Source organism: Nicotiana tabacum, chromosome 6 (assembly GCF_000715075.1).
Source record: "Nicotiana tabacum cultivar K326 chromosome 6, ASM71507v2, whole genome shotgun sequence".
Lineage (NCBI taxonomy): Eukaryota > Viridiplantae > Streptophyta > Magnoliopsida > Solanales > Solanaceae > Nicotiana > Nicotiana tabacum.
Genome location: NC_134085.1, coordinates 87,261,574 through 87,287,498, shown reverse-complemented (window position 1 = coordinate 87,287,498; position 25,925 = coordinate 87,261,574). Strand labels below are relative to the sequence as shown.

At 37.4% G+C, this 25,925-nt stretch overlaps 1 protein-coding gene across 1 annotated transcript; it reads right to left on the bottom strand.

Moving 5' to 3' along the window:
* LOC107822889 (vacuolar protein sorting-associated protein 52 A) lies at positions 1-25,925 on the bottom strand. Its single transcript, XM_016649473.2, has 20 exons — positions 25,503-25,925; positions 25,326-25,408; positions 25,175-25,232; positions 24,909-25,004; positions 22,316-22,417; positions 21,863-21,946; positions 19,666-19,746; positions 18,717-18,860; positions 13,978-14,069; positions 12,630-12,711; positions 8,583-8,765; positions 7,244-7,359; positions 7,038-7,096; positions 6,545-6,645; positions 3,757-3,807; positions 1,810-1,989; positions 1,591-1,725; positions 1,134-1,208; positions 565-622; positions 1-485 (listed from the first exon to the last, which is right to left on the bottom strand). Exons 1-20 carry the CDS (start codon positions 25,527-25,529, stop codon positions 181-183), a joined length of 2,112 nt encoding a protein of 703 aa, XP_016504959.1. The 5' UTR covers positions 25,530-25,925; the 3' UTR covers positions 1-180.

The window sequence follows — 25,925 nt, the reverse complement described above, 5'->3', positions numbered from 1 at the left end:
TTTTGAAGTCATCAACTGATTTCTTTGAAACACAAGATCTTACAAAATGCCACAATGACAATTTGATGTTCAATTGAGAGGCCTTTAACGTAAATACAGTGATTCAAGTGGCTCTAAAAGAAAAAATCAAAAACAAAGACAAGAAAGACTGTAAAACGAACACGAAATGTGAAAAATGTTTTAGAAAGTCCTCGAGTATTTTCTGATCTCATACATTATGGATGAAATTGAAACAAGATCCTTGTTCAAGGTAGACCCACCATTTATCCTCTTTATACAATCAGAAAGCCTCGTATAATAAAGAAGAAGTTGAGTTAATGCAGCTCTTAGAATGTCCATACCGCACAGGAAATTGCTGAAAGAAGTAATGACATCATTGTGCATAAGTTCAATAGCAGCTTTCCATCTGTTTGCAAAGTCCTTTACAATCGGCTCGACTTCAGCAATAGTTATAGGTCTTTCAGTGCTACTACTTGAATCCTCAGCTGCAATGAGATGATTAGTTAGGGAATATGAGCAGGTTTGAGATAAAATAATATGCATAGCATTTTCTCCAACACTTACATCCTCTCGTCTTTACAAACTTGATAAGATCACTAAAATGCTCCAACAGCAGTTCTTCCTGCAATAAAATTGGACATAAGGACAATGTCTTCAGCTGAGTATATAATTATTAAGATGCTCCAATATTGATCCAACAATCAAGAACAACAGGCTTGACATGCAAATTTTTCAAGAAATATACAGATGCTGATCTTAATGTTGATTAGAAAACCCTACTGATACCATCTGCATTAAGGAAACTCATAAAATATGCACTTTGTGATTGCGATCATCACCAAGTATTTATGTTCTTGGTAATTAATCAAGTACTCATTACAATAGATAAGCGTGTTATGAATTTGATTCTCTATTCCAATAACTAATGTTTTCTACAAGAACATAATGAATTTTTATATAGTAATATTTCTGGAAGAACGCAATGAATTTTATTTTCAACTGATCACCTAAGTCTACTTTGGAACCTAACTGATACTCAAAGAAAAAACAGAAGTGGGGTTGGTTTTTGTCAGAGAAGCATAACTATAATATTTCAACATTCTTGAAATGCAAGAATTGAAGTGTATGCTCACCACGAATATGGCTGTGTTATTCTTTAAAAGCTCTTCAAAGTGCTGCTGGATTTTCCCACCATCTGGACCAGCTTCCTGAAAGCAAATGAAATTACTATGACTTAGACTACCAAGTTACATAATATTTGCTCATAATGACATCAAATGTTCGGATAGGAATTATAAAATATTATTACACTTCAGGTTTGATGGATCGCTAAACTTCAGAGAAAAGGAATTAACGCCATGGGCATGCCATTTAATAAATGGACCTTGGGCCTAACTCAATCCCAAAAGCTAGCTCAAGAGGTGAGAATTGTCCAAGTCCATATAAGGAGACCACCCATCCCCTTCATTGTCGATGTGGGACTCAACACCATTATCTGGGATGAGCACTGCCCATTGACATCATGACATTGACTTGCACTTTTCATGATTCATTTCTTGTTTATCAATGAAAAAAAAATTAACTTCTTACCTTCAGAACCGATATTGTCATGTCATAATTGTTTATAAGGAACACTGTTTGCAGCTTTTGTTTAGCAAACATTTGGGCTAGCTTGACAAGCAAGTCATCAACAGCCATTCTGAGTCTCTCCAGATTCAGTTCAAGCTACAACAATTAGAAGCAAATATTAAAGCCAATTTAGTGCAAGTTAACCATAAGTAATAAAAGTGAACCTTCATGTTCCCCAACCTGCCCATCTCCATATTCTACATTAAGGTGAATAAGGGAAGCAGTAAACTCAGCATAGCGCCTTATGACATAATGTGGGTGAACATCATCTTCCCAGAGAGTCCTGATATTGGCATTTCGCAAGCTGTTGAGGTGCAAGTCAAAGACCATCTTGAAACGTGGCCATAAAGCAATATTGACCTGACCAAATTTATTAAGAAACAAGTTAAAGCAGTCCATTGTAGAAAGACAACTACAAGAAAAAAATATTTTTTTGTTCCAATGTCATCATGCTATATTTTCTAAGACCTTATGGAGTTGCTGTACAGTTATATTCACCTTTTCTAAGATCTTACATACACAAAAGTTATGATCTGGCAGGATACATACATACATACATACATTAGCTATATATACACGAAAAATTATGGTTTCATATCTGGCAAATTAGCATCAGAATTCCTTATTCCTCATTTTGAATGGTCCATCTGACCACATTCTACGAGCAAGCTGTTTAATTCTCTCTTTACTGATGAAGGTAACCCTGCCAACATAATGAATCCAAGTGCAGAAGGCAACTTTTCAAATTTCTAATGACCCTTCAATATCTTGAAACTTTGACACTTTAGTAAGTTCATTCAGATAAATGCCCAGTTACCATGAATTAAACATAGATAAATCACTGGGAATTGGGATTCACAGATTAATCAATAAAGCAAGTTCCAATTTCACTGCTGGGACATTGAAATATCTCATTATGTCAAGCTGAGGTCAAATTATGACTGAGAATACAGTTTGAGCTATGAATAGAAAAGCATTAACTAGATAATTGATTTCACTGCACTTTAAGTCATTTAAGTTAGCCGCAGTCAACCTGATAATAAATACTTCATGCCGAGATGAAATTTTATATCCCAAACTAATAATACTCTATACTTTCAGATGGGGCTGAGTGTTGGCTTGTTAACAACTCACATATCTAGAAGATGAAAGTAGCAGAAATGAGGATGTTGAGGTGGATGTGCGGGCAGACTAGGATAGATAAGGTTAGGAATGATGATATTCGAGAAAAGGTGCACGTGGCTTCCATTGATGACAAAATGTGGGAAGCGAAGCTTAGATGGTTCGGACAGAGGAGAAGCCCAGATGCTCTCGTACAGAGGTGTGAGCGGCTGGTTGTGGAGGGCACGAGAAGAGGTAGAGGGCGGACTAAGAAGTATTGGGGAGAGGTGATCAGGCAGGATATAGCGAGGCTTTAGATTTCCGAGGACATGACACTTGATAGGAAGATGTGGAGGTCGAGTATTAGGGTTGTAGGTTAGGAGGTAGTTGAGTCTTGCCTTACTTCGTACCATTGTGGGACTAGCTAGGTAGGGTTTTTGTCTAAGATAGCTAGTGGCAATGTTGTGTCTTACTATTTCGCTTTTCAGTGCAGGACCTATTTACTAGCTATCGCTTTTGCTTTGCATCTTTCTTTTGGATTTCATGTTGTTCATAATTTTCCTATGATTTTTGTGGTGATACTAATATTGTCTCCTTTTGTCCTTTTGTCTTTTTGTTTTCTTCAACCGAGGATCTTTTGGAAACAACCTCTCTACTCCTTCGGGGTAGGGGTAAGGTCTGCGTACACACTACCCCCTCCCCAAACCCCATTAGTGGGATTTTACTAGGTTATTGTTGTTGTACTTTCAGCAAAGGAAATCATGCAAGTCCCAGATATGCTTGAGCAGCAGTTCTTTTTCCACATCACAGTCGCCACAAATACGAAATAACATTTTAAGGACACACATCACCACAACAGAAGGCAACAGGCAAAAAATAAGTATCTGCTGAAATTAACAGCTGCCAACTTCTTTTAGTTCAACTCGACATAAGTAGCCTCACATGCTAGCGCAAAACGAATACACAGGGATATTCAGCATTGATGCTCGTGACTTCAGGTGGTAAAGTTAATAGAGGGATACATACCTTGTCTAAGTATGAATCCAGGCATGGAATTCGGCGCCTGGACATTACAAGCTGAGAAAGAAAAAGCAGTGCTTCAATAAAAAAAAATTCCAACAAGATCAAAAAAGCCATACATCTAATTTCAAGTTCACAAAAACACAAGTTGGCATGCTACAGGACCATTACAAACATGCATTAAGCATATAATTCCTCACTGAATTTTTAAATTAAAAAAAATCAAAATTAACATTTTTTCTAATGCTCAGAAAATTAGAAGGAAAAACATTAAAAGAATATCTGATATTTCATTTGCTTATTATGTTTGAGATATCCCCAAATCTCAAAGCACTTTTACCACGTGCTCTTCTATATCTTTTTATTTTATTTTTTCTTTTTGAGTTAAAAGTGTAAAAGATCATTGAAACTCAAACAGATCCTACAATCAAATTTCTTTCAGGAATAGGTACTGCAGATGTATAAGCATGACTAACTAGTTTGAAGAAGATTATAAGTGCAACGAAGTTAAAGCTCAAGTGGATTCTAAGATGGTTCTACACTTGAAATAGTTTGATGTATCTAATGTAGTATTAGTTTAATCATTTTTATGTTTCACTATGGTATTTTGGATTTGGAATGTCTTTTTCTGTGTATGATTTAGGGTCATCATGTTTCTCCCAAATTTTGCAGCATGGAACAATTTGGAAGCCAAAATAATGAAAAAACTAGAGCAAGAGTCGACTTGCAAAAGATGTGAATCAAGTAGAAAATCAAGCCACATCTTTCTGGGATGTTTCAAGTTGGAGATGGAGTAAAGTCAAGTTCTGGCATGACACCCAGTTTGCATGCCACCTGGTTTGTACACTCCCCTATGGAAGATTCATTCCCGGAGTTATACAGTTTTGTTACCAACACTAAGGCTGTTATTGCAGATTACAAAATATCACAGAGTTGGGACAACACTTTTTAGAAGGAATTGGGATGATTGGGAGATGGTAATAATGTTTACTATGCTACAACAACTCAATGGCCTTGCACTACCACAGGCTGATCCAGATTGTATCTGGATGGAAAGGTCCTCAAAAATAGGAACTTCTCTGTCAATTCTTTTTACAATATTATGGCTAGACCCATAAACACTACCCAACACCACGCGAACATAGCTGAAAAAGCAAAGCACCATAAAAGGTCAAATGATTCACTTGGTTGGTAGCAACATGTGCTTGTCTGACAACGAGTAATCTACAAAAAAGAGGCTTTCAGATTTGCAACAGATGCAGTCTCTGAGAGGAGCAGCTTGAAGGCATAGACCACTTGTTCTACACTGTACATTCACATATCATATCTCAAATTTCATGCTAAACACATTGGGGATTAAATGGTCTATGCCCAGAATTAGTGAGTTTATCAAATGCTGGAAAAGAAGGGGTTTGAGCAGGTCATATGCTACCATTTGGAATTCTATCCATCTGGTGGGCTACATGGAGTTACTGCATATTTTTTATACACACCAGCATTCTCTTTTTGCTGGATATACTTATAAAATCCTTATTCCTTGTCCCAAAAAAAAATCAATGAGTAATATCTTTTAAAACTTGGCTGCAAACTTTGTCTAGAGGTCCTTGACTTATCAGAAGGATCTAATTTACCCTCCTATGTTTTCTGCATGTTTTCGCAAAAAAGGTATATGCATATGTTGTATTTAAGACGGATTCGAATCAACAAAATGTTGTAAAATCTTTCATATTTCTTCTTTCCTTCTCCCCCATCCCCTTCTTCTCTAGCTTCTACTATTCTTCCCTTTTAGTTCTCCTTCTCTATTTTCATAAGTTCAAAAATTCTGTATTCTCACAATATCTGGATTGATCTACATTCAGAAATTTACCCAAACAAACCCACAATCAATTTCCAAGCCAATTGCAGGTTCCATAGTTTCCAGTGTCAAGTCTAAATTTGTTCCAAAATCTTTTTGAAAATTTAGGTGCATGATGCTAAAGTGTGAAAGATGGATCATCAAAAGGTCCAATGTATAGCCCATCGGGTGCTTCAGGATTTAGATATCACTGCTTCCACCTTCTCCTTAAACACTGAAAATTTTCTAGGAAGAAGAATTTACATGCTTAGATTGATTCCTCTATAAAAAAAATGAATTACAAATATGTATGATTTCAACTATAACCAAACGCATTTAAAAACATAGAGGAAAGAAGTTAAAAGGCAAGGGCCTGTTTATTTTGGATAAGTATGATTTCCACTATAACCAAATGCATTTGGAAATGCGAAGGAAAGGAGTAAAAGAGTAAGGGCCTGTTTCTTTTAGATAGTTTCAACGCATGTAATGAGTATTTCTGATTAAATCAATTTCGTCGGCAACAGTCATTTGTTTGGTTATCTTATGAGAAAACCAATGAACAAACTTACACGGACACATTTCAAACGCGAAAGTAATCGACTTTATGAGAATGAATTATTGAATAATTCATTAATTTGTCTGTAGTAAGAATTAGTTTACAATGAACAGTGCAGAGGTATTGGGATTCCAATGCCAAGTATTTAAGAAGATAGACAGACACCTCGTTATTTAAGCCTGTGAACATTGCGCTTCGCATTTGCTACACACAATGATGGAACTGATATTTGTCATCTGTCTTCCAAAGGACTACCGAAGACAATGATCAAGAGAGTCACAGAACTTTGCCAGACACATTCAGAGCATTTAAATACCTCTGATGCATTATGGAATTTTAATGCTTGCTGGATTTTCTGAGTACTGAAACAAGCTAATACCAGAATGTACAAGCTTATGATATACCTGGTGCTGGTGTATGATGCGAATCATGAGCAACAGGCCAATTGCATCAAAACTGTTGGGAAGGATTGTACCGAAATGCTCATCAATTACTGAAAATGGGCCTGATAACACACAAATGTTTATCATAAATCTCATTGAAAATCAGGAATTTGGATATTCCTATCAAAATCAGTAATTGCAGGTTTCAGCAAGGCATTGAAGGTGTTTGAAAATTATCATAATACAGACTGGGAGAGGGAGATTTCAACTTAATTAAACAGATTAAAGGCAACACCAGAAACGGTTGAAAATTCCAAAGAACTGCATGTACAACTTCTGTTAAACACGTTGATCTGGGTCAACAAGATATTTTTTTGATAAGGAGGTAAACAAGATATTTTTGAAATCTGATATTTATTTACAGACAAGTACTTAAGAAGCATAAACATGATATTTATCTTCAGCAATGGTACATGACAAGGAAATGTTTACTCTAAGTCACTACTTTACATACCAGCAAAAATATCATAAAACATCGCCTCTTCTCCAAAGAAATCATCACAGAAAAGGTACCTAATCAAATAAAAGGAAAGATGGTTGTCAATACATAATTAACCAGGAAAGCTACCACTATATCTTATCAGTAGGAAAGCTATACTGTTTCACAGTGAGTTACAATTCAGAAGCACAGGAAGTCAAATAGAGAAAATCGTAGAGTACTCAGAAGAAGCAGTATCCATGAGCAGCTTGTGCAGACTCCTGAAAAGGACCTCATACGGATATTTTTTTGAGCTGGCTTCGGCAATATGTGGAATTAGTGGGGGCTCATCAATCTCCTGGATACAGTGGAAAATATGCCATAAATACATCATCTAATCATCATGTACATTCCTATAACAATTTTCTTATTTTCCTATTGATGGGGTGGACCAGGCCAGATCAAGAGTTAATAGAAAACCGACTATGCACATAGTTACTTCTTGTAATATAACTCCACCAGTTTTACTCAGTCATTTTAGTGCTAGCGGAGCTTAACTAGTGGCTATTGCACAATGCCAAAAGGGACTTGACATAATGAAAGCATTGTAAAAACCTCTAGCAAATGGCTTGAAATTAATTCTAAAAGAACCTATTTCACCAAGTAGGTCTGATTTCTCCTCCTTTTTTTAGAATGGCTCCCAAGGATCTATTTATCCAAATCTGGTAGCTCAGGGTGTTGTACCTTATAATTATTGTGTGGTATTTTTTCTGAGAAGGTAATTATTGTGTGGTATTGAAGGCTACTTTATTTTTTTCCACATAACACCAGGTGTTTTTGGAATTATATAGCAAGTTTTTTCAGTAATATGGAGCATGTGTTCGATTGCCTTCAAACTTGGACAAATAGATTTGAGGATCAGTGTTGCATATGTTGAATGATCTACCCCATACAGGTGTAACCCAGGCTAAACTTTGTATGGAGATCTACCAAAGAGTGAATCTAGATGGAACCCATATGGTTTTAAGAGCTTTTCCTTGGTCTTCATAGGAGATTTCAAATAGAACTTCCTCCTAACAAGAAAAATTAATACAAAAAAATGACATTCTAAAAAATAAAAAGCCCAAGAACTGCAGCATACAGTATACGATTTAAAGCACTGTAATTAGGTAGGTTCCTTCTTTTTTTTAATAAGGGACCTACCTAATTGTCGTGCTGGAAATCATATATTGTAGGTTCTTTCACTTCATCATCTTGAATAATTATGACTTATTACAAAGAGACTTCACATTATCTCCATGAAGTGTCCGTCAAGACTATACCCATCTGAAGTTAGTACTGATGAAATAGTCACAAATTTTCATCCTACTATCAGGCAATGTGTTGTCCCAAAGCACCCAAGTCAATCAAAGTTATCTTCAAACTAAAATATAATTCTAACAGAGTGAAACTTACATAGACCTTCACAGTTGACCAACCTAAAGCACACTCAATAATGCACAAAATTCATAAACCCTGCACTCGGAGGAATTTTACACAGTTTGGTCATAAGATCAAGGCTCAAAGAAAGAAGATGAAGACCTTGAGAATGTTGATCCTTTCTCCAAGAGCAAAAACTGCAGACCTGTTCTTCAACGGTTCTCTTCCTCTTGAAAAAAGACCTGTGCTTCTGGTCTCAACACCTATCAGATCATTAGATGTTGCTATATCCAGCTGCAGCTTTTCTAAAGCTTGAATATAAGCGCGGAACTGCGCACTTAGAACCTGTGACACAGTTTCGCTTTAGTACTCATGAAATGACACGATCTCTTGTTAGCCAAAAAGCACATTAAGTTGCTTATCACCTGTATATGTGATAACTATGATTCATATCAATCTAAAGAGCATAAGATAAAGGATCAGCTCCAATATTAACTATAATACAATCAATTAGGGGCACCTAGACCTATGACAATAGCTTACGACTGATTAGACCAAAGTCATACCAAATTTTAGGAGACGGGATTCCAACATATTAAGTCATGCATGCAATGATAGCTAATGATTGGAGACTCCAAAATATCACATACTAAGTCATAGTTCAAGTGTTATCAACCTGCAAATTAGATCTGAGTGTTGCATCAGCTGTTCAACTTGTCAGTGTCGAGTATAAGATTTTATCTGGTCTTACTAGTTAGAAATAACTATCAGGGGCGCACCTTTATATTCCTCAATCCACCTAAGAAGCATTCTCTTAAGAAATGTGGATGTTAAAATATTTTTATTACTCATAAAACCATGCAAATCGTTAAGTTGATGTAACGACCCGGCCGGTCGTTTTGAGAGTAATAGCCTCGATCCTCTATTAACTGCTTCCCCCGTATCTTTTTCTGCTTATGTGACTTGCCGGGAGGTTTTGTTTTTGGTTTCGGAGTGTTTTGGGACACTTAGTACCTAAACGGAAGCTTAAGCCTTAAGATTTTGACCGTAGTCGAAACTGTGTAAAGACGACTCCGGAATGGAGTTTTGTCAGTTCCATTAGCTCCGTCGGGTGATTTTGAGCTTAGGGGCGTGTCTGGATTGTGTTTTGAAGGTCTGTAGCTGATTTAGGCTTGAAATGGCGAAAGTCAAATTTTTGGAGATTTTGATCGGTAGTGGAATTTTTTATATCGGGGTCAGATTCCAATTCCAGAAGTTGGAGCAGGTCTGTAATGTTGAATATGACTTGTGTGCAAAATTTGAGGTCAACAGACGTGGTTTGATAGAATTCGGCATTGGTTGTTGAAATTTGAAGTTTTAAGTTATTCAAGTTTGAATTGGAGGATGATTCGTGATTTTAGCGTTGTTTAATGTGATTTGAGGGCTCGACTAAGTTCATATGATGTTTTAGGACTTGTTGGTATATTTGGTTGAGGTCCCGGGGACCTCGGGTGAGTTTCGGGTGCTTAACGGATCATTTGGAGTTGTGTTGGATTGGCTGAAGTTTGATGCACCTGGTGTAATCGCACCAGCGCACTTTGCGACGCAGGTGCGGCACCGCAGAAGCGGCCTTGGAGCCGCAAAAGCGAATCTGGGCCGAGACCGTAGGTGCGATGAGAGCTCCGCAGACGCGAACTTGCAGGAGCGGAGGATGGATCGCAGAAAAGGGCGCGCAGGTGCGGCCCTTGATCATAGAAGCGACTTTTGTGGACTTAAGTGATATCCGCACCTGCGATGGTCTTTCCGCAGGTGCGGGACCGCAGATGCAGTGGGCCCTCGCAGAAGCGAGATCGCTAGGCAAAAAAAGGGCCAAGTTGAGGGTTTTATCCCATTTTCAATTTTGGGGCTTTGGGAGCTCGAATTTGGGCGATATTTTTGAGAGATTTTCAGAGGAAGCTTTTGGGTAATGTTTTTTTTTTTTTGATGACCGAGAAATCCGTCTGGGGCCGATCCTTTGGACCAACCACAGCCTTCGAAACTCGGTGGATAATGGACCCGCCCCTCTACCCTTCTCCACTTAAATACCAGGCTTTGCTTTGCATGGTGTAGGGGCGTGAACCTGTGACCCAAGACACAAATCCACCACCCTTTGCCACTTGAGTTAGGCCCTGGGGCTTTTGGGTAATGATTCCTAACTCCTTTATGATTATATTCCGCTAGTCTATGGTTGATTTTATCATTTAATTAAGGAATTTGGTTGAGAAATTTGGGGAAAATGGTAGAAGCTCTTCTACTAAGAAATTGGGTTTTGATTGGGATTTTGATATCGGATTTGGATAATTTTGGTACAAGTGAACTCGTGAGTGAATGGATGTTCATATTTTGTAACTTTTACCCGATTCCGAGACGTGGGCCTGGGGAGACTTTTTAGGGCGATTTCCAATTTCTTGCTTTAGCTTTAATTTCATAACTAGATTAGTTTCTTATTGTTATATTATGATATGTAATTGATTTTGGCTAGATTTAGGCCATTCGGAGTCGGATATTCGTGAAAAAGGCATTGTTACCGATTGATTGAGCTTGGTTCGAGGTAAGTGGCTTGCCTAACCTTGTGTGGGGGAAATCCCCTAAGAATTTGGTGTTGTTATGATATGTGAGCGCCGTGTACGCAAGGTGACGAGAGCGTACACGGGCTATCTGTTGAAAAATCTGATTTTTACTGAACAATAATTAGTTTTTCATCTTATTTGAGTTTACTAGCATGTGTAGTTATCCTGTTAGCCTGGAATAGCATGCCCTACGTGTCTTAATTGATTATCTGTACTCTTTGCGGCATGTTTAGCGGACCCTGCTTCTTTCTTGACTTGTACTTAGCCTGTATTGTAGGTTTTTCTTGTTGTAATTGTTATCTTCATTTATGTTTGAGCTGCGTATTTACTTTGGAAATACGGGACGGTATCCCGGGAGATCCCCTACACATTTACTTTTGAGACTACGAGGCGGTTCCTCAGGAGTTCTCCTTGTATATTTACTTTTGAGACTACGAGGCGGTACCTCGGAAGATCTCTTTGCACATTTATTTTGGGACTACGAGACGGTATCTCGGGAGATCCCCTGCTCTTTATCCATGTGTACTGTATTGCTATCATTGCTATGTTTTCCTTTGTTTCATTCCAGTCTTTTATTATATTGTACATCTTCTTGCTTTATTTATTATAAACCAGTGGGCCTGACCTGACCTCGTCACACTCGACCGAGGTTAGACTTGGCACTTACTGGGTACCATTATGGTGTACTCATGCTATTCTTCTGCACATGTTTTCGTGTGCAGATCCAGGTACATCATTCCAGCCTCGCTATTAGTGTGCACCTGCTGCTGTTACGGAGACTTCAAGGTACATCTGTCGCGTCCGCAGACCTAGGAGTCCCCCTCTATCTTTTGTGTAGTTCTTCTACTACTTCTAAATATTGGTGTATAGAACAGTTAGTAAATTCTTAGAAGCTTGTGACTTATGATGTTTCCGGTCTTGGGAAGATTTTGTATGTATTATTTTTGGGAGTTGTTATTGTATATGTCGAGCAGCATTTATATCAATTACTTCATTTCTGCTGATGTTAGTGATTTAGATTTATGTTTTCATTTTAGTTGTTTTTCCGCAATATTAGGCTTACCTAGTCGTAGGGACTAGGTGCCGTCACGACATCTTACGGAGGGCAGATTGGGTCGTGACAGTTGATGACCATGGGTTCATGACCCCTCAATACATATTGCATGTCTTTTATTTCTATTTCTGTTTTTCCCCGGCAACAAACTTCTCTTCACAACTCTCTGCTTCATTACTACTGTCAAAACTCAAAACCCTCTAGAGCCACACAACTACTGTCATCATGCTATTGCCGTTCAAACACCACATGAGCACAAAAAAGTTTCAAGCTTAACACTAGTGTGCACAAATGACTAATCCCTAAAAGTATTTCAACCACCCGTATATTGTTTGCTATACCTGCCTCCATACACCATGGAGAAACATTTACAACTCATATACAAACATGTAAAGGAACCGCCAAGTTAAGTACTCATGTACTTTGAGGACAATAAATTCTCCCTTTTCAGGAGCTACCGCATCTATCTCAAAGAGTTAGACATCCAACAACTTAATTCTTTTTTGACTCATTGACCATACAAGCTGGCCAAATTATAAAAATTTACTCAGTACTATAAAACTTAACCTTGTTCATTGTGTCAATATATGCTGCTCGAACCTCAAGATACACCTCTTTGCCATGCTCCTTGAGAAAGGAAAGGATATACCTGCAAAAGTAAATGCAACAATAACCTTCAAGTGCATCTATGGATAAATCCAGGAAATTGAAAGATAAAAAGAAGATTGGAATGAAGCATTGAAGCCGACGATAATCATAAATTAGGTAAGGACCTGTTGACAAGAACTCATCCTTTTTTATAGCATTTAAGTAGACCACAATAGCAATAACAGATATTGCCCTCAAAACCTCCAGGGATAGCAAATAAAATTTGGTGTTTGTTTGTAAATAACTTTTTAACATTTTCAAAAAGTTGTCAAGAACCTGTTTGGTTTTTAATTTGTTTACAGCAGTGTTATCAAAGGCGAAAAGCGCAAAAAAGCTCTAAGAAATGTTGGGGCTTTAAGTGCAAAGCGCAAATAAAGTGTGGGCTTTAATGAAAAAAGGCGCAACTGGAGAAAAAAGTAAAAATCTGTATATGTAGTCCAAGACCAATAATTATACGCAGGAATAACACATATATGGACAAAAAATTGAAAAAAAAATACGATAAAGTGAAATATCAATTGTTTAGTGTCGTCTTTTCAGGATTACACTCATTGGTAAGGAAAAGTATGCCTTAGATCCTTGATGAGACACTGAAGCGCCAGCAAAGCGAGGCGAAGCGCTCAACATATTCTGAGCGCGCCTTTGATAACACTGCTTTACAGAACATCCTTTCACAAAGTTCACAAAGAAAGAATTTCCTGTGAAGAATAAAAGGGAAGCGCTTTTCAATTAAAGAACTCTTTCTACTAACAAACCACTCACAAATTTTCGTAACTACTCAGAAAAAACTGCAACTATCCAACCATGTTTTCTTTCTGAGCAAACTTTTTCTACAATTTTTTTTCAAAAAAAACACTAAGAAATTCTCGTACATAAAATGGGATAATGCGTCATTTACACCAAAACAAATACAGGGAAAGAAAGAATGTGAAATAAGTTCCTTAAGTGCCACAACTTCGTTATCATAGTTCTGGAAAAGTAAAATTTTGTTAGGAAATTTTCTAGCATCCTGATAGCTGACAGGAAAATAACAGCTAAAAGACAGTACTGCAGTTAGGGACACTAATAACCGAACACAAAATGCTGTTATCTATGAATTGTTAAATGGGACAATTTATATCTACTGTACTTCTTGGATGCCGCCAATCAGGTAAACTGTATAGAAGAAATGCATTGTGAACAAAATTATTAGCTAGTTTTCAGAAGTCAGGAATAGAGGAATTAGTGATACAATATATGATAGAAACCAGAAGAAAACACAACTCACTTATATTTTAGAAGGATACTCTGCTGAAGGATCTGGATATTAGTTTTGGGTTTCCTTAAAGCGTATAGCTTCTGAACCATGAAATCAAACACCTAGAAGAGGAATAGGGAAGTGGATTAGGTGGGACATGACTAAAATGCAACTGAAGTCTAAAGTTGTGAACAATTCAATCAGATAAGTAATGAAATTACGACAACTAGTCTTACATATCTTAGACAGGGTAACTACTGTTGACCCAATTATGAGTCAAAAAGCATAACCCCCAAAGAACAATGTATGTGTTAAACAAACATAATAATTAGGCATCATGTATCACCTTACAAGGGGACAACTTTGTTGCAAGGGTGGGGGAGCATAAAAAAGAATCATACGTGAAATCTGATGCACCAATGTCCAAGAAGATACAATTGTTTCCTTTTCTCAGCTAAGAAATGTCGGGAGAAGTGCTTGAGAGACTGAACCACACAAGAGGTTCAGATAGAGCAAAGGCAGCGATGAAAATTGAAATGGCAACTAAGGCTGATAGAAATTCAGAATATGATGGTAAAATGTTTTAAATACTGATATAAATAAGAAGTTTGTAGAATTAAACTGGGGGGCCACTCATCGAACAGTATAAGAAGTATCCTCAGAAAAGATTTCAACAAGAAAACTGAATGCGCAGCCTATTACTCGATAGCAATCTCCAGAAAAGAATACGTGTTCCCAGAGCAGATTGAATGAGAGATCAGATGCAAATTAGAAAGAACTCAGGAAAGACAAGAAATTTTAGGGCGATTTCGACAGGTCTTGCAAGAGATAGAAGGTTAATAATGGTCCTGACAAAAAATTAGGAGAGGAAAAAGGGTCATAGGATGTGGTGATGCAAAGACACAAAGGTCCAAAGCATGACAATAGTAGGATGTGCAGCAAATAGATGTGAATTGGGTATTAATGGTTGATGGGATGAAGTGAGTAGTTATAGATGCTTCCATAGGGTTCTTTTTTTTGGAGAAGGGAAGGAATATAAATGCTTCCACAGAGTATTTATGAACTATTGTGGGTATAAAACCGAGTGAGTGAGTAACTCCATTCTAGACAGGAATTGTGAAATGGTGAATTAAGGCAAGGTTCAATTTTGATAAATTGAACTTGTTGATCATGCATTAATGTGTTGAGCCTATTATTTGTATATTGTGATTGTTGACTATGGACGAAACTTGAGAAGTCGAATTTTAGCTGATGAGTTGGTGATGGGTATGTGATGGTGGCTAGTGGTGATGGTTGTGCAGTGGTGGTAGTTGATGCAGGTGCCGGTGGTGGTGTCGGTGGTGGCTGGTGGTAATGGTTGTGCAGTAGTAAGTGAAGGTGGTGGCTGGCCGTGGAGGTTGATGCTAGTGGTTGCTTATGCTAGTAATGCAATTATAGTGGACAGAGCGGTGATAAAGGATCACTTTTTTCAAGAATCTTTAAGTGAACAATATTTTAATGATTTTCAGACTTTGTACAATATCTGAATGAACCACATATTCGGAACAAGTGGCTGTAAAAATAAAGAGAAAAAAAATGCACTTAATGGACTGAGATTTAAACAATTCAAATTCAAATCCGGTTAAGTGGAAAGAAATGGAGCCTAAGTAGGCTGACGTTGATGCAAACTAAGGCCCAAATTTTTTTGCATTTAATGCAGGTCTTAATATGAATGATTCAGCCTTAGACCATCAAGTGCTTTTGTTTTTTTGAGATTTAACCACTTAATAGGTCTGAATAGATCTTAGTCATTCCGATCTCAATTAGAGTCTTAATATTATTAAGATACTATTGAATTAAAGAATTTTCCGAAAATCAACTTTCACCACCATTCTGTCCACAATCACCACCAGCCATCATTGCACAACAATCACTATTACCACTACCAACCACCAGTACTACCACTACCAGCCACTATAACCAACCACTACCACCACTATCAACCATCATTATCAAGGCACCACCGTCAACCACCACTATCGTCAGTCACTACCATAACAACTACCTTCATCATCACAATTATCACTATCTACCATCGCTACTGGTGCCACCAACCACTACCAGTAATGACTGTTAAAGCCACCACCACCACTATCGCCACTATTGCCCACCGCCACCGCTATCACCGCTATTGCCCACCACCAGCACCACTATCATCAATCACCACCGCAACCACTACCACCAACAACCTCCAGCATTACAACTTCCATCATCGCATAGCCACCACCACCATTACCAACCAGCACTACTTCTGCACGACCACCGACACGAGCCACACGGCCAAATACCTCCATCAACCACCACTTTACAACCTAATATTTTGTGGAATATAATATAACCTCCACTATTAAAGCTACCACCACCACTATCGTCACAGTTGCCCACCACCAGCACCACTATCATCAACCACCACCGCAGCCACTACCACCAACAACCTCCAGCATCACAACTTCCACCATTGCATAGCCACCACCACCATTACCAACCAGCACTACTTCTGCACGACCATCGACACGAGCCACCACTGCCAAATACCTCCATCAACCACCACTTTACAACCTAATATTTTGTGGAATATAATATTTAAATTATTTTATTTGAATCTTATATTTATTAATTGTTTATAAAAGATAAATTATAAACATTCAGCTATTGAGAAAACAAACAATTTTAATCAATCAGTATCAGATCTAAAAACAATATTTTAATATTAAGATATAAATTCAAATATATACATCTTAATCTTAAAAATGTTCCCTCGGCCACTTTTCCAATGTTTTAATGGAAAAGTACAAAAGGAACAAGAGTTAGAGGAGGCTAAATAGAAACTTATTTTTGCAAATCCACCTTGCTTTGTGTCCATTTATTGGTTATGGATATGTTAAATCAAAGAGGCTATGGAGTCTAGCTTTGCATCCTGAAATAGAAATAGACAAAATCGAAATGTTTGTTGGTAGTGGTGGTGGTTTGTCCCTTGCTTTTCTTTTTTCTTTTTTGGGTTTGGGGTGGCGGATATAAATGAGAAGGAATATCAATCAAGACTGCTCTCAGTTTGTTTCCAACTAGATTCTTAGCAAATGAGATTTTTGAAATTCAACATGAAAGCTTATACTATGACACAAGGGAAAAGAGACCCCTGTGGGAGCTAGTCCACTATTTTTCTCCAGTGGTGTTTGTTTCAATGCTCTCTCTGTCTTTTAAAACTTCACTCTTTTGACATTAAAGGGTAACGTTTGAATGTAACTTCAAAGATTAATGTTGATTTCAATTTCAGTTGAGAACATGAAACAAAGATAAAAGAGTGAAGAAAAGGAGAAATTAAAACTACGGTAGTTGTCTTTGATACTTTTTTTTTTTTTTTGAGAAGGTAACATTTGCTGTATATAAATTAACTGCACCAAAGGTAGTATAGTCATCCATAATTACAAAAAATGGTACAGGAAGATATTAATCATTAATCTACTTACAAGGATCCTCAAACAACAACAAACCCAGTGTAATTTCACAAATAGGGTCTGGGGAGGGTAGTGGATACACAGCCTTATCCCTACCTTGTCCAGGTAGAGAGGCTATTTTCAGTAGACCTTGGGCTTCAACCAAACATGCAAATCACAACAGTATAGAGAAGAATGCAGTAGTGTAAAAGCAGGAAAGCAGTAATAATAGCAAGGAAATAGAACAACCAAAACACAAGTAACATCAGGTAGTAATACCTTTTTAAGAATACAAAAATACTAGAATAACGCTACTACGGGAAAGAAAGGAAAGGCGCAAAACTGTTTACTAGCCTTCTCCCCTAATCCTCGTCCTCCACACCCGCCTATATCAAGGGTCATGTTCTCGATAAGCTGAAGATGAGTCATGTCCAGTGGCGAAGCCAGGAAATACAATAAGGGTGTTCAAATTTTGAACACCCTTTGCCAGTGGGCTATGCAAGGGTGTTCAAAGTCTATTTTTAATCAATAACAAGTAATATTTTACCTTATACGTAGTATAATTTTTCGGTGAAGGGTGATCAGTTGACCACCCTTGGGCCAACATATCTCTCCCTAATACTTCTTCAGCCTACCTCTACCTTTCCTCGGACCCACCATCGTCAATATCTCACACCTCCTTATTGGTGCATCGGGACATCTCCTCTTCAAATGTCCGAACATCTCAACCTCGCTTCTCGCATCTTCTCCACGACGAGGCTATACCTACCTTGTCCTGAATATCTCCATTCATGACCATGTCTCTCCTAGTATGCCCACACATCCATCTCAACATCCTCATCTCCGTTACTTTCATCTTTTGGACATGAGAGTTCTTGACTGGCCAACACTCCGTCCCATACAACATAGTCGGTCTAACCACCACTTTGTAGAAATATCCTCAAACATCAACAAAAAAAGCAGTATTTGATACTTGATCTCTAGCTATAGCCAGAAAATGATTTTTCATCAAGAAAACAGAGGCATTTGAACTGCCAGCAATTTTGCTTCGAAGACATGCAGTCAGTTCTGAATTAAGCTAGATGTCACTGTATCAGAATTTTCTTCCTTTTGAATTTTTTCATTCACAAAGTCAGGATCATAAAATCATGAGTGTGTTTGAGCACTACACTGAATAAAACCAAAGACATCCATATGTTGGTTATGCTATCTAAAAGGTTTGTGGTTAACCCAAAAGCTCCTATCAATGGTAAAAATTAAATTTAAACATGCTTAAAGTATTCAGCATCTGCATACCTTGGAGACCGCTTTCTGCCGAAGTTTTTCTAGCTCAGGCTGAACATCTTTCAGAGCTTTTGATGTTTTAACCATGGGGTCTGCATCTGCAAACTTCAGCTTTTTACTCAAAATTTCAAGAGTCCTCATGTATTCCTCATTAACCTATAAACATTCAGCGTTGGATGGTTGGTTAGAAGCCATGAGTGAACTAGGCATTCAAATATGCAATATTAAAATTAAACACCTGGCAGAATGTTGTGCTACATGCTATAATAGAGAGAGAGGTCATACTTGGTAAATACTTTATAACGAAAAGTTCAAAAAAAAAAAAAAGAGAGAGGGAGAAAGATAAAGAGATATGCATTATAACTGCCCTGATTCAGAAAAGCTGGTGATTAACTAGAAGAAACTTCTCAAACAAACCCTAACCTCAACTGTAGCAAAGCAATACCAGCAAGCCAAGACAGAAAAAGAAAGGAGTGAAAAAAAGAGGAAAAGAAGGGAGAAGAGAGAAAGGCGGTTCAGCGTTAACACTCAACTATCCAAAAGAAGAGTTTTTTTTTATGGTATGATGCATGATAAGTTCACAAGAGACAAGGGAAAAATGATGAAACAAGAGAAAAATGAGAAAGTCACTCCAGCCACCAGCGTTAACACTACCAAGAAGAGCTTTCTGTGTGAGTTGATAAATCCATAAGCAAGGCCACATAAAAATCAGAAACAGTTAAAAATAATAAGCACTTTGAAGAAAAGACTAAACCCAGCTGCTACACAATCACTTGCCCGACATGTCACATCATTGTCCTCAAAATCATATGCAAGACTATCCCAACCCATTCACCGCTTTCTATACTTAAATTTCGAATTTTCCTTTTCCCCCATTGTTATTCTTCTTTGACTCAGACCCACTATAGGATACAATGCAAGAATAAATATGAGGAACAAACAAACAAGGAGCCAAAAGTACCTCCCCGTCAACAATTATGTCTATCATCCTTGGAGGAACAATAATATCTTCGACAAACTTTGCCAGCTTTGACTCTGCCACCTGCAGAATAACAAACCAGCAAGCACACTACAACTATCAGAAAGTATCTCAAGAAACACCAAGACTCAAATATGGTTGTTATATCAAGTATGCTTGACCCCACAGCATGACTGAGTTCTCTTACATTAGTGTTTGAAGCACTAGCATCCACCTAATAAGTCTTAGAAGAGGAAGAAGTGAAGTGTCTAAGAGTTAAATTGAACAGCTCCCACGAAATTATTGTCAAAACAACTGTGGAAAGCTAAATTTTGAGAGGGTTTTCAGCATTTCATGCATAAAATCGACATCAGATAAAATAGGTGAGGTACTCAACAACTATGAACGGGCACATGCTATGCATTCAATCATATAAAAATAACTCCGCAGACAATGACAACAACAAAAAGAATATATGCTTTCATCTATTAATTGTCTTTAAACAAGGCACCTCCAGGTGGACCTGATCATAGTTAAAAGTACTAAAGAGATGAGAATTTTATACAAAGATGATCAACCAAGAGGTTGGTCTGTTTTCTTGGGGTGTCGATGAGGTTGGTCTGTTTACTTGGGGTGTCGATGCCTTAGATATATATATATATTCAGACAGAACTTGCCATTCAAAAGAGCAAGGACATTAACACCAAGGACTAACTTAGGATGATTTCTTTAATCCGGCATTATTACTATAGCACGTATAGCTTCTTATACACTGAAAGACAATTTTTATAACTAAATCTTTCAGCAAAACGGGTAGGACTTTTCTGAATAATCCAGTTAATTCAGCAACCTGAATAAGCAGAAGCGAAAGTGGAACTACTCATGCAACTTGCAGAACAGAAGCATAGTAATCAAAAGGAATAAAGAGAGAAGAACTGAGCAACAAAAGAGATGAACTTAGCTGATTGAGTTTCTCAAGACCTTACTTAGTTAATGAAGAAAAGAAAATATTTCTCATGGCTCGTTTTTCTTTTTAATAAAGATGATTAAATTTTACTGATATGATTGATGGGAGAATTTGACATACAAGATATACACAATAAGGGTGTGATTGAAGGAAAATGTTTTCCTGCAAAAAATATTTTCTTGGAAAATAAGTGGTTTTCTTACTTATTTTATGGTGTTTGGTTAGTTATCAAAAAAATAATTTGGAAAATATATAGTCTAGGCAACCACTATGGGAGATGAAATGGTGAGGGAGGGGGAGGAGCGGGGTGATAGGGGTGGGACGGGGGCAGGGGAAGAGGGCCGAGAGACCAGTGGATGGTGTGCCGAGGACTGTGGGTTGGTTGGGCAAGGGAAGATTTGCCGGGGAGGGGGGTTGGATGGTGGACGGGTGTGGATCGGGTGTGGATCGGGGGTGGTCAGGGTGAGGTCGGGGTTTTGGGGCCCGGGGTGGCGAGGGCGTGAATTGGAGGGTGAGTGTGGGGGTGGGAAAAGTTGAAAGAGAGTTTTGGAAACTATTTTCCCTTCTTTTTGTGGGGAAATCATTTTCCTCCAAATTGGAGGAAAATGAGTTGATAAAAAAAAAAAAATCAAAATCTAAGCCAACCAAACATGGGAAAATTGAATAACATTCTTTCATACCAAACACACCCTAAGTAGAGAATCCTATAAAGAAATGTAATTCTCCATAAAGAGTATCCAATCATCTACACTTATTGGAATAACCCATATGCTCCAAATGTGCATCAAAATAAAAATATTCCTCTGATTTATGCATAGGAGTTTTTAGTTCCTCCAAATACTCTTCTAATCCTCTTTTTTCAAGTTTTCCATGTCAGAAACAAAAGTGCAACCATCCATATTACTCAGAAGGTTTTTTACAGACAGTAATCTGAAAGTGAGAAGAAATCTATAAGATAAAAGAAATGGCCAATACCACACATTCAGAGCCACTAACAACTTCTTCAGGCATGAAACACAATTAGCACACACTTTTATTCATTCAGACTGATGATTTCTTCACATTTGAACAATAAAATGCATTCAAATGACAATCATCAGAATCAACATTGCTTCAGAATGAGAAGGTATCAAATAATCTACACTACAGATGCAACTTAGAATACACTAAATAAAGAAAGCCCAAGACAAGAATGTAAACAGTAAAAGAAGGTCCATCCTTTAAAGATAATACCTTGCGATTCTTCAACCTCAGCCCCATATCCATAGACTTCTCTTGGAGAATTTTAATATCCGAACTTATAGAACCTATCTCATCCTGTCAGATAAAACAGAGAAATATCAAGTTTGATGAAAGAAGATACAGGCAAGTGGATCATGAGGATGTTAAATGTTTTTTTCCTAAATTTCTTCGTGTTTCCTCTATGTATGATGAGAGAAAAGTGGAGACACAGAAATCCTCACAGTGATATTGCCCCCACCCCTCCCCCACAAAAGTCCAAGTCATCCCAGGATGTGAACATGAATGACACTTTAAACAATTTTAAGTGACATAGTAACAAGGTGACCTACTTGTACCACTTATCAATCATATCGTCGTGGTAATTTTAAAGCCTGATTCACTGCTGATTTTTTAAAGCAGAAAAAAGTTGTCACCCACTTTATATTCATAGAAATTAGAAAGTACCTGAAATCCACTGAGAAGGGTCTCCATTTGGGATAGGATCATGTCACAATCACGAATTTGATCATGAAGTGAGACTAGATTATCACTTTCCTTTATGTAATCCTGTTGATTTGATAAAACAGCACATATCATTATATGTCATATAAACAAGGGCTTTTTATCAGTATCATTATAACCAAGTTTTCACGGCATTCACCAAGAAAACTAGCACATAAGTACGAACTAAATGCATATATCATATCTTCATTTTTTTGGACAAGTCCGTATATCATATCATCATTAAAACCAAGTTCATTAGGCTACATGAATTTGAGTTGTGACAACTAAATGCATTGCATTGGTTTCTGGAAATAAATAGGTTTCATTAGTTCTCTCGGATCATCAGTAGTTCGACACTTGAAAATAAATAGGTTTCATTAGCTCTCCCAGATCATCTGTAGTTCGACACTAATCACAGACCAACATCAAACCAAAGAAACATTTGTAAATTCTGAGGCACATAGGAAATGAGTACGGACACGAGTTCTTTATGTGTCTCAAGTTGAGCTCTACGTTCAACCCAGGTACATTTAGTAAATCTCATCTGTGAACATAACACCGTTCTTTTGGAGTATAGAAATGGGGAAAGAAATGGCTCTTATTTTAAACTTGAGAACGGATGGTTAGATGCTCTCAAAAAGCATTGTAAAGAAAAAGGAGGAAGAGAGTATGTCAGAAGAAGATATAAGGGAGAAGTCAAAATTACCTGGTAATTGGAAGAGCTAGCAAAAGCTAAAGAGACTTATTGGGAACAAAAAGTCCAAATGCTTGAGGAGTCAAATGGTGACAAGAACACAAGGCTTTTTCCAGAAAATGATCAATGCAAATAAAAGGGTGAATATGATTAAAACAATGATGGTAGAATGGATCTTGCTAGATGATGCATACAATGAAAGTAGAATTCTGGTATTTCATGAAAAATATGTGCAGAGGAGGATTATATTGACAGGAGACAAGAGACTCATTGGGGTTACTGAGGAAGGTAATGAATGGTTGCAAAGACCTTTTCAATAGGATGAGATAGAGAAAATCAGAAAATGATAGAGGGAATGTGAAGGGAAAAGAGGCCCTGGACTGATGGTTGTCGAATATCATTTTCCCAAACATGCTGGCATTTGGTAAAATTCGAACTTATCAATGCAATAGAACTCTTCCATCAAAAAAGTATTTCTGAAAGGAGATTTAGTGTCACGACTATAGCATTAATTCCAAATAAGAAAAGGGCATAGAGCTAAAGGAATAGAGGCCTATAAGCTTAGTGAATGGAATACATAAGATCATAACCAAAGAAATGGCTGAAAGGCTGAAAAAGATCATTGGATATTTAATATCAGAGTCCCAAATGGCTTTTGTTTGCAGGTAGGCAGAAAACCAATGGAGTAGCTTGCAATCTTGGATATGAGAATTAAATAAAAGAAACCAGGGATCATTTGGAAACTAGATACTGAGAAGGGCTATGGTCCATGATCATTTAAACTCGCATTTCTTGATTGCGCTGCTCAGGAAGATGAATTTGGAGATAAATGGGTTATTTGGGTTCAGCTCTGCATAGCAACACGTATTTTTCAGTCAAAGTGACCTTTTTCAGCTTTCTCTTCATTCTAGTAATGGAAATGTTCAGTGGAATGCTTACTTCTGCAACGACCTTAGGATAAGTTAATGGTTTTAAAGTGAGAAGTAACAGAGATGCTGTATCTTTTTCACATATATTAAATGCTGACAATACCATGGTATTTTGTGACGCAGAGGAGAGCCAAACAAAGTATTTGAGACAGTTTCAGGCTTGCATGTAAGCCTAACTAAAAGCTGTGCGTATCCTGTCAATGAGGTAGCATATTTGTAGCAATTGGTCGATATTTTGTGGGGTTGCAGAATTGTTTCCTTCCCATCTACTTACTTGGATCTTCTTTAAGTCAAAACACAATTTGTTTTCGGCGTCGCAGCTAGTAACTTAGAAGCTTGAAAAAAGATATCACTTGGAAACATCAGTATTTATCTTTAGCTGGTAGAATGACTTCAATTAACGGTGTTTTGGTAGACTTCCAATTTATAATATGTCTCTTTTTCCATTGCCAAGTAAGGTGGAGAATAAAGTTAGATAAGAAAAAAAAATTACGGGAAGGAAATAGTCGGAAGAAGTTTCATTCAAATAAGATGGGGGTTACAACATGAGGGCAATTAGGTATAGGAAATTTTGAAGTTGAAAAACAGAAATTATTATATAAAGATTGTGGAGACAACCAGGAACTCAGAGCATTACGGAAGAAGCTTATCCATGCTAAATATGGAAAATTGACCATTTCAACAGTCCATACATTAGAAACCTATAGACCGGAATCAAAGCAAAAACCCGACTATGCTATATTAGAAACCTATCTATGTTAGAAATTTATAGCTGAGTTGAACGAAAGTACCTTACGATAGTAGAATAAAGAGATAAAGAAAACGTAATGCATGATAATACTAATCATCTAAAGAGGAATAACTCAAAATTGCAAGTTATTAATACAGAAAGAAAGAAAGAACGGTGGTAATGTGTTTTAGTACAGCAAACCTGGATAGAATCCAGTTCAACTTGCCGCAAATTGTTTTCAACGCCCTTAGCGTATTCCCGCAATGTTGTACCTTTAGAGAGTATGTTTGCAACAACCTTCAACATACAAAGTAAGCAAAATTTAGACCCAATACTAGTGTCCCTAAACCTATCCCTCAAAAAGGGAAGAAAATTTGTACTAAATTGCAACAAATATCAAGCTTTAATCCAATAAAATTCTGGCTATTATGAAGAATGAAGTAACATAAGTGTATGAAAATTCTTACATCATCAGTTTCACATTCTTGTAACTCTTCCTCAAGTCCCTCAAGGGAAATATCATCGCTGGAGAAGAAAAAAAAAAGATGTCCTAAATTGCCTTATATATAGAGGATCAAGAATTAAAAACTAACAAGCATTATAGCAAAATTAGCAGACCTGGCAGTTTCATCCTCAGCATTCAAATCGCCAACGAAGGATCCCAAATCCAAGAAAGATTTCGGCCCATTATTTGCGTCGGCCTAAATTCCACAAATGTAAGGCGACACAAAGATATGAAAATGTGCACATAATAAAAGCGTGAAACTTTCTGGGGAAAATGAGAAGAGAAGTTACCGATGTGGGGGTAGTCACCTCTGCCATAGCAAGTTGGGCAATTTTAACAACTTTTCAACTGATCTACAGAGTGAAGCTATCTAAGATTGAGCTAGATCAAGCATTTTGTCTATGTTCAGAAAACGAATCACAAACAAGAAGTTCCTCTGATGCTGTCCTGGTGACGATCTAGGACCGTCTTTAGAGTTCAACCAGTGTTTCCGACTTCTTTATGTCCAGGTAAGGGTACGATCTGTAATGCGTCTAGTACAGTTTCAATTCAAAATCAGGTAAATCGAATGACGGGTGATCTTGTCTCCAAACCAAGTTAATTGCCAACAACACTCGGCTAAAAAATTCATCAATCTATTGATAAAAATAAAATGATATCAATAGAATGATAAGATCATAGATATATTTTCTATTGTATTTATAAAACTTTTC

Coding starts and splice junctions, on each gene's coding strand:
- LOC107822889 (XM_016649473.2), bottom strand. CDS start 25,529: ATGGCAGAGGTGACTACCCCCACATCG. Junction 7,360..8,582: donor AAAGGATCAACATTCTCAAG/GTCTTCATCTTC, acceptor CACTGTATCCAG/GAGATTGATGAGCCCCCACT. Junction 6,646..7,037: donor GTTTTATGATATTTTTGCTG/GTATGTAAAGTA, acceptor GTGTGTTATCAG/GCCCATTTTCAGTAATTGAT.